The 12,131-nt window shown below is 37.2% G+C and overlaps 1 protein-coding gene and 1 long non-coding RNA gene across 3 annotated transcripts in view; one reads left to right on the forward strand and one right to left on the reverse strand.

Moving 5' to 3' along the window:
* Positions 1-766: 766 nt before the first annotated feature.
* LOC127655647 (protein rapunzel) lies at positions 767-4,470 on the reverse strand. 2 transcript variants are annotated; one of them, XM_052143558.1, is made up of 3 exons: positions 4,392-4,442; positions 3,743-3,819; positions 767-1,845 (listed from the first exon to the last, which is right to left on the reverse strand). In XM_052143558.1, the coding sequence occupies exons 2-3, from the start codon at positions 3,782-3,784 to the stop codon at positions 1,120-1,122; spliced, it is 768 nt and encodes a 255-aa protein (XP_051999518.1). In that variant the 5' UTR covers positions 3,785-3,819; positions 4,392-4,442; the 3' UTR covers positions 767-1,119. The 2 variants fall into 2 exon arrangements, with proteins under 2 accessions (XP_051999518.1, XP_051999519.1); XM_052143559.1 differs by lacking the exon at positions 3,743-3,819 and having other exon boundaries at positions 4,392-4,470.
* A 748-nt stretch (positions 4,471-5,218) lies between these two features.
* Positions 5,219-12,131, forward strand: part of LOC127655651 (uncharacterized) — a 28,351-nt gene continuing 21,438 nt past the window's right edge. The window contains exon 1 of the long non-coding RNA XR_007972061.1: positions 5,219-5,515. This is a non-coding gene — a long non-coding RNA (uncharacterized LOC127655651). The remainder of the gene's footprint in view (positions 5,516-12,131) is intronic.

Raw genomic sequence — 12,131 nt, forward strand, 5'->3', positions numbered from 1 at the left:
GGAAGATTCTAATATGTTAGAGATCCTCTTTCAGACATCACAATGGCCAGTTATGGATCAACATTTGGCTAATGTATTTTTCAGTGGAGAGTCGTGGGGTAAAGTGAACCTATATTAACTTATGATTGTCATTTTTTTTTAAAGTCCTATCTGATTTGCATTAATATTTACATTGATTTGTGTTCTTTGGTCTAGTAATAATTCATACTGCCATACAAAGCCGAAACGCAGTTATTACGGCTACACTAAAACTGAGAAAAACAATGGGCTTGTGTGCCCATTGTTGGCACTTTCTCTAAACCTGTGCATAGTTAAGCCAAACCTGTCTATCATAGGACAGATTAAGTCTAAGACTCCAAGAGACTTTGTGTTGCTAATATGTGTAGTTATTGCATTTTTTTTATTGCATTTTGTCTTTGCTTGCAAGTGGTTAATATTATTAGCTCTGCTATAATGCATCACCTCAATTTAGGGCAATATGTAAAGCCATCAACAATGCAAACTGTAAACAACGTAAGTGTAATTAGATCTGAATATGTGTCAAAATGCCACAAAAATCCTCAATGTGTGTTTCACCTAAACAAACTTTACACACATTTTATGAAACCTTGTTATTGGCAAATTCCTTGCACTGAGTAGCTGGAATATTCAGCTGCTTGTGTGTGGAGTCTGTGACATCTAGTGTTACAATAAGAAAATGCAAAAGAAAAAAATAAACTATATAGATAAATTCAGTTTCAACAGCACCCACACAAACCAACTTGTTTTTCCTTTTATTTTGTTTTGATTGTAATAGGAATGCACAGTGAAATGCAAAAGCTCAGCTCAATGGCAGTTTCTGTCACTTTACCGTAACACTATTTCTCACTACAGCTGACTTACAAAAGACAGGAAAAGCGAGTGCATTCGTCATATCTGTATATATAATACTGGATAGATAGATAGATAGATAGATAGATAGATAGATAGATAGATAGATAGATAGATAGATAGATAGATAGATAGATAGATAGACTCATCTATGGATACATACTGTAGATAGTGTTTGAATGGGTTTAACGACTGCAAAGAAAAATATGGATATTACAGATACATATTTTTATGTTGAGAAAAGTCATATCAGTCATAATCAGCACCCTTCAGCACTTCTGACATTCTTTTGGCCACGTCTTTCATTTTATCTTCCCACTCGACGCGCAGAGCTTCTTCATCATCCCCGACGATAGCAGCATAACTCATCAGAGCAATGAGACCAATGCAAAACAGGTATGTGAGTCGGGTGCAGAGGTTTTCCATGACACGGCGGTCACCCTGTGAATGCTTTATGTACACCTCTAAAATGGGCTGGCAGAAGATCTTTGATTCACCCATCACTCCATCATAAAGTGTGTGCAGGTTTTGGTCACCTTGACTGATCATAAAGCTCAATTCAAAGTCCTTCTTACGCTGTTGGTGCGCCGGCCATGCCTCAACAGTGTCCATGAATTTGCAGAACTGATTACGAATGTTTTCTTCCACGCGGCAGTACAGGCCATCCACAGTTTCTTTTCTGATCTGTAGCAATACGTTCTGGTTCTGCTGTGAAATATCATCCAGGGCTCGATTCATACTCCCAAACTCACGTTTCAGTTTCTGAAGATCTTTATCGTCCACATGGTGCAGCACCACACGTATGAGAGATCCAGCCACACCGAAGATGGGATTGACCACTGCTGCTGCGGATGAGATGGTGGCCACACATTCGAGAACTTTCACAAGCCCTCTCTTTAGAGTGTCTTGGTGTTCTAAGATCTCATTTTCAGCCATTTCGACCTGGAGGAAGATATTCTTAATGATGATGCGCACCTGAAGATGTAAGAAGATAACAGGATCACAATTATTTATTTTCAGTTACATTTGCATTTAAAGGATTAGTTCACCCAAACATGAAAATTCTGTGTAAATGAGATTTGGGAGTTTTGGAGGAACAGATGGAAATTTAAGTTGTTATTCACTGAAAATCTTCCTCTCTGCCAAAGCTTTGAAATGTCATTCGCATACGCACTCAGCGTGCCGAGGTGTCACACCATGTTTTGTTTAATTTTTGTGCACATTTTGGAAAACATTTTTGCATTTTGATGTTTTCATAAATATATATATATATATATATATATATATATATATATATATATATATATATATATATATCTACTGGTGGCCAGAAGTTAGGAATAATGTACAGATTTTTATAAAAAGTTTTATATTTTTATTTACCACAGTGGCATTCAACTGATCACAATGTATAGTCAGGACATAAATCCTCCACATGTCTCAATGACAGCTTTGCAGATCCTTCGCATACTAGATGTCAGTTTGTCCAGATACATTTCACCCCACGCTTAGTAGCAGTAAGGCTAATAGCACTGGCCAAAGATGTGGCTGTCTTTTCAGGCACTTCTCACACACCTTACAGTCTAACTGATCCCACAAAAGCTCAATGGGGTCAAGATCCATAACACTTTTATCCAATTATCTGTTGTCCAATGTTTGTGTTTCTTTGCCCACTCTAACCTTTTCTTTTGGATTCTTCTGTTTCAAAAGTGGCTTTTTCTATGCAGTTCTTCCCATAAAGCCTGCTCCCCTGAGTCTTCTCTTTACTGTTGTATATGAAGCTGGTGTTGAGCTTGTAGAATTCAATGAAGCTGTCAGCGGAGGACATGTGAGGCGTCTATTTCTCAAACTAGAGACTCTGATGTACTTATCCTCTTGTTTAGTTGTACATCTTGCCTTCCACATCTCTTTCTGTCCTTGTTAGAGCCAGTTTTTTTTTTGGCAGTTTCAAGCATTGTTTAGCCTTCATCCCTCAAAATAATGATTGACTGATGAGTTTTTAGAGAAAGCTGTTTCTTTTTTGCCATTTTTGACCTAATATTTACCTTAAGACATGCCGGTCTATTGCATACTGTGGCAACTCAAAAACAAACACAAAGACAATGTTAAGCTTAATTTAACGGACCAAATAGCGTTCAACTGTGTTTGATATAATGGCAAGTAATTTTCTAGTACCAAATTAGCTATTTAGCATGATTAATCAAGAATAAGGTGTTGGAGTGATGGCTGCTGTCTATATTTGTTCAAATATGACTTTTTTCAAATGGTGATGGGGCTGTTTTTTACATCAGTAACATCCTGACTATACTTTGTGATCAGTTGAAAGCCACTTTGGTGAATTCAAGTACCAATTTCCATAGGAAACAGAATAATCTGTACATTATTCCAAACAATTGGCCACCAGTGTATCATATATATTTTCTTTTAATAAAAAAAAGAACCCAGCTATTGACAACAGACCATTGGATCTTGCATGTGTTGTAACCAAACCTGATGCGCCAGCTTGAATATATTGTACTGGAGACTAGGATTTGAAAGTTGCAGCAGAGGGGAAGATTATTAGTGAATAATGACTTAAATTTTGGTCTGTTCCTTACAAAAAGCTACTTTTATGGTGCTTTTATGCAGTTTTTTGTTCTTTTTGGAGATTGACAGGCCCTGATCACTATGAACTGTCAATGTATGGAAAGAGTTGCATGAAGATTTTTCAGATATTCTCCTTTTGCTTTAATAAAAATAAAAAAATAAAAATACAACTGCATATGAATGTGCAATGACATGAAGGTAAGTAAAATTACAGAATTATATTTTTTTATTGAACAGTTCCTTTAAAATTATGTTACATTTTTAAAATTGTAAAATGAACTCTTACGTTGAAGTGTCCTCTGGGATGAAAGGATTTTTCTGATATCATAAATGGATGTATTTATTTTCAAATACCTGGCAGAACTGAGACAATGCACAATTCAGAGTAGTCAAATAGTCTGATAGTCTAAATCTGAACCGTCGAAAGAACACATATGACAACAAAATATATGAAATGATATCAAAATTATAAGTATGCATAGAAATGATTTAATACTGAGAAATTATTGTTTTGAAACTTTTCATGAACTTCAAACCTCAAACTTGAACAGCAAATGTGCTACAGAACTAAAGTCTAAACATCAGAGCTAGCACTGAAGTTAATAATTGCATTTGTTTGGGTCATTGTTTCTCTAACAGATATTTTTGGGTTTTTACAGTCCACCATATCAAGACAAAACACCACACTCCAAAATCTTCCCGGGTTTTCTCAAGCACTGTGTATTTTAAAAGTTCTGCATCCCATCTTAGCAAATCACTTTCAGCTATCGCCTCTCTAGCTCCCCCTAGCAACTTCCTCCATATGTCCTTGTTTATGTTGTGAACGATTTCATCTCCCTGCCATTTTCAAGCTTTAACAAACAGCACCTGGAAGAAAAAAATAAATGTTCCTGTTGGCATGTTCTCAATAACACTATCTGTATTGTTACTCTTACCGCTTTTGTTTGTTACCTCCCTCTCGACTGCACCTCTTTCCAGCAATCGCTGCAGGATGGATGATTTCATAAAAGCTCAGTATGGAGGGGTGTACTGAACAGATTGGACTGTACCATTAAATTAGACAGCCCTGGTAACAGAGATTGAACTGATGTCATTTACATACTGTTATGTGAAACCTCTTATGAGCTCCATGTGCTCTTTCAATGACCTTCAAATATTCTAGATGCAAGTAGTTAGTCTGTACAACCAATATAATGTCACAATTATACAAATGTATATCTGGTATGTATATTTGGCATATATACCAAAAACACCCAGCAACTGCATATATGGGTGTTTTTGGTGCTTTATGGGATTACTCTTTAGTATCTATCTATCTATCTATCTATCTATCTAGCTATCTATCTATCTATCTATCTATCTATCTATCTATCTATCTATCTATCTATCTATCTATCTATCTGTCTGTCTGTCTGTCTGTCTGTCTGTCTGTCTGTCTGTCTGTCTGTCTGTCTGTCTGTCTACAGTGTCACCAAGGTGTATGTGATGTAATGAGACTTTGGTTTGAAAATTATAGGTGCTGTCCATGGGGCTGCAAGACTCCAGATGTGTCTTGGATTCTCGGCCTGTCATGCTTCCCTGAGATCATTTACACTGTTGATACATACATTACATGTATGGTAATGTATGTACTTAAATATGTTCAAAGCAAAATTAAGCATAATATATCTATATGTAATATTGAGTAGCCAGTTCCTACATTCTACAGTTCCTGTTTCTTTATTTGTGCACTAAAGTTCAGACATGATGAGGAAGTGGGTAACAGCACTTTGGCACAGACATCTCAGTCAATGTACTGTTCTTACAGGCCTTTTCCTTTTCTGTTAGCTTCAGAGCAACCATGTGCATAAGAACAATTTGAACCCCAGTTTGTCACTGCTGCTTTGCTGTTATTGTTAGAGGATGATTCTCGTCACACATCTCAAATTAAGATATTTTGAGGGCACTCAGAAAATGGAAGACATCAAATGAAAATGGGCTTTCCAAAAGTGGAGACAGTTCCTGTGAACAGACGTTAGCAAAGACAGTGGAGCCAACAACACAAACACAGATTGAAGAAGTAAGAGATTTTTTTTTTTTTACACTTAGTCATTCATGTTAGTTAATTTAAGAAGCACCTATGATATTGAAGACAATACATTTAATTTAATAAACCCATACTTAATTATTATCCTCTGTAAGAAGAAGCATAGTATGCCATTAATACTGTATTGTCAGAATCTATGCTAGTGCACTTTAGCGTGTCTACTCTAGTTTATCACTATAGCTATGTGGTTATACAGTATATGCTCATAGCCACAAGATGTCACTTTAGCTCATAATTAATGATGGTATCTGTTGTGCTCAAATTAAAGATGGAATGGATAAGATTCATTTTAAGGGTGTGCAAAGAGCCGGGTCTGTTTGAATTGTAATACTATTGTGCAATTAATTGAGATTTTGTTTCCCCCCACATAGGTTAAGTGTTGTGCTATCAACTGTTTAAGTTAAACATGCCTTATATGGCACTTTAAAACCAATCAAACTGTGATTAGTCTCTTTATGTGTTGATCAAAGAGACTCAAGACTGTAGAATAAGATGCTATGTGGACCAGATTTTATGCTGACAGTCAAAAGTGTGGCTACCCAATAAAGATACGACCACTGGAACAAAAAAGAGCTAGCCATAAACATCATATTTTGTTTGTGTTTTTTTTAAAGTACACCTTTAACTGATTTTTTTCTCAAGCTGACAAATAAACAGTGATCAAACAGAGATCTGAGTATCGTTGAGAGCTCAGATTTTCCTCTAAATATAATTGGAATGGTAAAACTTTACACCATAACAATGAACAATATATTTTTACAGCATTTATTAGTCTTGTTAAATGTCCATGGTTAGTTCATAGTACATTAACTAATGTTAACATATACAACTTTTAATTTTAAATATGAAATTGTTGAAATTAACATTAATCAAGATTAATAATACTGTAAAAGAACTGTACACTGTTCGTTCATATTAACTAATGTAGTTAACTAATTTTAGCATATAGAACATTGTTGTAAAGAGTTACTATTGGAATAAATATGTATTATATTTTAAATATTTTGCAATAAATGCATAAATATTTCTTTTTTGAACACAAGTGTTCTCTGGTGCCTTGGTACAGCTATTTTTTGTCCCAATGAATGCATCCTGAATGTTTATGAGTCAAGACACAGGCAACACACACACATGCACACAAACATTAAGTCTATCCTTCAGAGGCAAGAGATCAATAGATGTCTACATCACAGGAAGCAGGCAAATGTTCAGTGGCTTGTTGAAGGCTGTATATGGATCGCTGTCCATTTCACCTAAGCGTGTCTTTCAATGCTCTTAAAAACGACTGATGAAACCTCAATCCCCAAACCCTGTCCCACAAGAAGAGTCTGATTAACGGATAGAGCAAAGCTTTCCAGTTCTTAAAAACCTCAGCTTTATTTGTTCTATGAGTGTCCATGGACTTTTGTATGATTCAGTCTTTTATTCATAATGTGTCATGCAATATATATATATATATAGCCTGTAGGCATGGGGTATGCTTGGTGCTTTTTACTTTTGTTGTGAATTCTCTGGACCTACACTCAAGAATAATTTTAAGATTGACATGTTTCTATTTTATAACAAAATTCCATAAACAAAACCAAATATTTTAAGTTTTATTAGTTGAATGGGATTTTGATATAACATTAAAATGCGTAAATCCTAAAAATACGCTAATAATATATTTTGGAGTATGTTCATGGTCCAGATGGAACTGGAGTCTGGATCTGGAGTGTAATCCATTAATTGGTGACATTTGCTATAGAATAAAGGCTGTTTGTTTACAAATGACTTTTACATAAACTGTATATTTGGGAATATTGGTGATTATTAGTCGTTAAAACCTGGAATATGTTGAAATCATTACTTTCAAAGTAGTCAATAACATTCATTATTCTCTGAATAGAAGAAAATACATTTGACCCAAGATAGTAATGTGAAACATTACACAAACCAAATGAAGAGAAAGAAATTACCTTGTAATTCTGCTTGACAAGTAAAAAAAAAACACGTCCACTCTGTACTTGTCAAACCAGTTTAAACCATGCATTTTGTAGAGGGGCCCCAAGCTTTGCTTTAATAAGACTTGTTTGCTTGTTTCTTATGTTATGTTGTTGGGCCTGCACAGTTTATGGCCACATTGGAACATATTGGTTTACTCTTGAAAAATAAACAATATCGTTGTGTGTTAGGTCACCACTTTGTCAAGTATAAATTTTAAGTCCTAAAACAAAACAAGTTTAAAGCCACCGTTATGTAGCACAATCCAACTATTCCGGTTTTTCAAACTCCACAAGAGAAAAAAGTAAAACAACTTATTGTTATCACAATTTAGTGCTGCTGTCACAAGCTTTTATTATTTTCTGGTGACTTCACATACACATGCATGCAGAAGAACACACGGTTGACCTTCAGAAAGGTCAGAAGAGAGAGAGAGAGAGAGAGAGAGAGAGAGAGAGAGAGAGAGAGAGAAATAAAGAGAAACAGAGGAAACAGCATTATGCTGTGAGGCTAGAACACACTGTGTGAAACGAGAGAGAACGCTGATGGAGCCAAGATCAATATACCGATTAGAACTGTAATACGCTAATGGTTTTGTGAACAAGCAGAAGGAAATAAGCCCATGAGTATAATCAGAGTGTAATTTACCTCTTGCTTACAAAGTATGAAACTGAGACTTTATTTTCTTTCTTTAAATAAAGTCTTTGCCTGAGCTTGATCATTTTTTGAGCATCTAAACTGGCAAGTTTCCCAAAAATTGTACATCTTTCTGCTTTCTACACTTATATGTTACCAAAAACCTTGTGTATACCCACTAGATTTGGCCAGGTTAGTGGCATCAAATCTTTGAAAGATACTATTTGAGGCACTTGATAGCAAGTTAATTAGATATTCACAAGCAGAACTGTTGGACAGGCAGTAATTCTAAAAGTCACTGTACAGTTTCCCCAATTTGATGTACCACTGTTCATAGAGACTGCTACCCGATTTAAATTAGCCTTCGCTTAAATATATGATCTTTATCAGAGAAACCTGCCCTCAAACAGCACATTAGAAAATACAAAATAAAAATAAAACAAACCCTGTATTTTCCCTGTCAATTTGACATTGGCCAGAACAAACTGCATTGCATTTAGTCCAAGGTATGGCTGCACAAGACTAGTTGAGACTAAATGAAGTCCGAAAACATCCTTTCATTTCAGTTTCCTGCATCACCATTTTGTGAATAATAATAATAAGATGGAATTTGTTTTTGTAAGCTGAAAAACTGTTTTAGAGGCGCAGTCAGATACATCAGAAGGAAAGGATAAAGGCAGTGCATATGCTGAAGGTGAGCTGGTGTGTGTCACAGTACAAATGTTTTAATGCTTTTTATCAGATCAGGGCACTTAAAGGCAGCAGGCCGGTCGATGGTGTACTCTGATGAATAGGTAATGTCATTAGCTCAGGCCGTGATTGGCAGATTCAGCCAGAGTGCGGCATGATCGACCAACCCTGGCACTACTATAATATTCCGTTTCATAAAATCACTCATTTGTTTATGAAATATTGATATTGACTCATGTCCTTTTCTGGAGATGGTTGTGGTTCCATTTGTCTTTATTTTAGAAAGTTTCAAATGTTTCTCTAAAAAAGAACATGATTTATTGAGGTCCAGCAAAACACAAGTTCATCATAATTGAATCCTATACATTTGTTTTGGTTAAGTAACAGATAGGTTTAAGGTTCAGCCACATCAGAGATGGAAGCCACATGATCAATAGCTTCAACCAGGACACAAGCCTCAACCTCTAATGAATATACAAGCTGCTATTGGCTGAACCATATTTTCTCTTCACTCTCTGACACAGGAGCATGAACAGCTTGATCTTTGCTTCAAAAATTCCAGGACCCTTCTATAATGTTTTTTTTTTTACCATATATTGGATAGATCTGATATTTGGCATTCAAATAAAAAATGCAGATTAATGCACATCTATGGCCGTCCATTCTACTATAAAGGAATTTTGTATCTTGTTCAATTGACTCAATTCAAATCAGCCATGGGACACGCATTTTACGTCTAGGCCTTCAGTGCAATTCATGCCATTAATAAAACACAGTTTCACAATGAATAAGACACTATGCCCATCATACATTACGTTGCAATCAACTAATAATAGCAACTGACATTTAAAAAATGTGTCCACGCACGAAAGCCAGAACTTGAAACGACACTTATTTCTCAAGCAAGCATAATTTTAACTGCAGCATGACTGTTTTGTGTAAATAATCATAATTTTTCTTATGAATCTACCAAGGAGTTCTATAATACCTGGAAAAATCATTCTAATAATATTTGCGATTTAAATGTTTCTTGCAATAAGTTTCGTTTCATCAGGGTACACGGTTATGCTGCTTTCCATTCAAGTTGGATGTGGGATATTCCTACTTGAAATCACCGATCATAAATACATTCCATCAAAAACTCATGTCTCCTCAAAAAACGCCATTTGCGAGCAGCAGCAAGGCGCCTTCCTCGAAATCGGACCTCAGCAAACGTGCCCTTAAAGCGTTTATTGCGTCACTCATGGCCAGCTAGAAGTCTTGACCGGAACATATCTATAGATCACACCCACAAAGAACAAATAAATCATTCTGATTGGCTGATGAATCAGACAATCTGACTTTAGTTGCTCATTCATTTGCACTGTTGAGGGATTCTGTAGAAATTCTGAAGGCCTGAGGAGGTGGAGCTCAGGCTCACGTGCTGCTTTGGCTAAGGAGTTTGGCTTCGGGCATGTGATATGTGAAACAGTTGTCACACTTTGATTGTAAGCATCAAGGAATACATTCTGACTGGATAAACTTTTCGTTTTCTCTATTTGTTTGCAGATTAATTAAGAATGGAAAGCTATTAAAAAGGTGATTGAGAATGAAAGGCATGATAGGCCAATTCGCTACTGATTAAAATGATTTACTGATTAACTTAAGCAACAGACTTCTAGAAACATTTTGTCACAACTTGCAATCTATCCATTCAGATTTGTGAAGGGAAATTTTTCTTAATCCATTTGAGTTGGAACTACATGTAGTATTAATGTAGCATTGAAGAAACAGGGCAGGGGATTTTCATTTCCCAGAATGCTTTGAATGGGACTCAAATTGGGATGTAAGCATTGTGAAAGTGAACATTATATTATGTTTTTGTGCAAGATTAATATAAAGGGGGATTGTAAAGGGGTTAAAGGAAAGGAGGAGACGAGCACCGTGGCTTGATAATATAAATAATAGTTTTATATAAAACTGAAACAAGAAGAAAAACACACAAAGGTTTCGGACAGCTGTACGTTAATCTCTCCTCTCTCTCTCTCTTGCACCACAGCTTCCAGTCGGCCTTTATCCCTCTCTGAGGTTGAGTAGCATGATTAGAGGCCGGGTCTGCAGAATCACAACCCGGCCCCGCCCTCCGCCCAGCCACATTGCTCCCACGTTCTCTCAGGCCGGGGAGCCCCCGGCATGACATACACCCCCTTCCCTGGGGAGGGGCGTGTCTTCCGCACCATCTGCCAGAATGTCATCCCCATCTACCTGGATGAAGTAGGGACGAGGGAAACAAAAAAAAAGTGTGGCACCTACACGCCGTAACAGCGATCGTGCCAAATTAACAAAACATTTTAAAAAGAGAGGAAAAGACCAACACGGAGCGGCAGTGGGAGAGAGAGAGGTGAGAGAAAAAATAAACACTTAATCGGTTTTCCGATATGCCGTAGCTTGGTCCTCGGCCACTACTCCACCCTCTAATGGACGACAGCCGCACCTCCCCGGATGGATTGGAGGCAGGAGACCTGGCAGACGGTAGGGGTCTCCCCCATCCCCTGGCAGTGGTAACTGCTCCAGGCAGTTTGTTGGGAGTCCCCTCAAGACCCCTCTTCCTCCACTTCCAGGTGGCCTGGCTCCTCTGGCGGATGCCCGCGGCTGCTCCATTGGGGTGGATGGTAGTGGCGAGGACTCTACTACGGCGCATCCCTCCTCCTTCCTGGGTTTTCGGCAAAGGGGTAAAAGGAAAGGAGAAGTCGAGAACTGGCTTGACAATATAAATAATAGTTTAATATTAACCTGAAACAAAAAGACAAACACGCAAAGGTGTCGGACAGTTCGTGAATCATTCTCTCTCTTGCACTGCAGCTTCCAGTCGGCCTTTATCCCTCTCCGAGGCTTGATTAGCTTGATTAGGGGCCGGGTGTGCGGAATCATGACCCGGCCCCACCCTCCGCCCTGCCACAGGGATACTTTTTAGTGTTTAATATTTTGTTATGTTGAGATATAGAAGATCTTCTTTAATGTTGGAGTATTATGGTGAAGAGTGGAGTTTGAGCTAACTATGAGAACTATGGGTGTCATGCATGATTACTGTGTTAACCATAGCATAGTAACTAAATTACACATTGTAGTGCATCCAATCAGCATGTATATAGCATGCTAACATCCACTTTCACTAGTTAGCACATACATAAATAAGAGATTTTTGAGTTACATCGACACACGTCTAATTTTGTTAGGTTTACCCAATTCAACTGGGTTATTTTTATACAAAGTGTTTGTGCGGAGATTACATATTCATTTT

This window comes from Xyrauchen texanus, chromosome 15 (genome assembly GCF_025860055.1).
Source record: "Xyrauchen texanus isolate HMW12.3.18 chromosome 15, RBS_HiC_50CHRs, whole genome shotgun sequence".
In the NCBI taxonomy this organism is placed as follows: Eukaryota; Metazoa; Chordata; class Actinopteri; order Cypriniformes; family Catostomidae; genus Xyrauchen; species Xyrauchen texanus.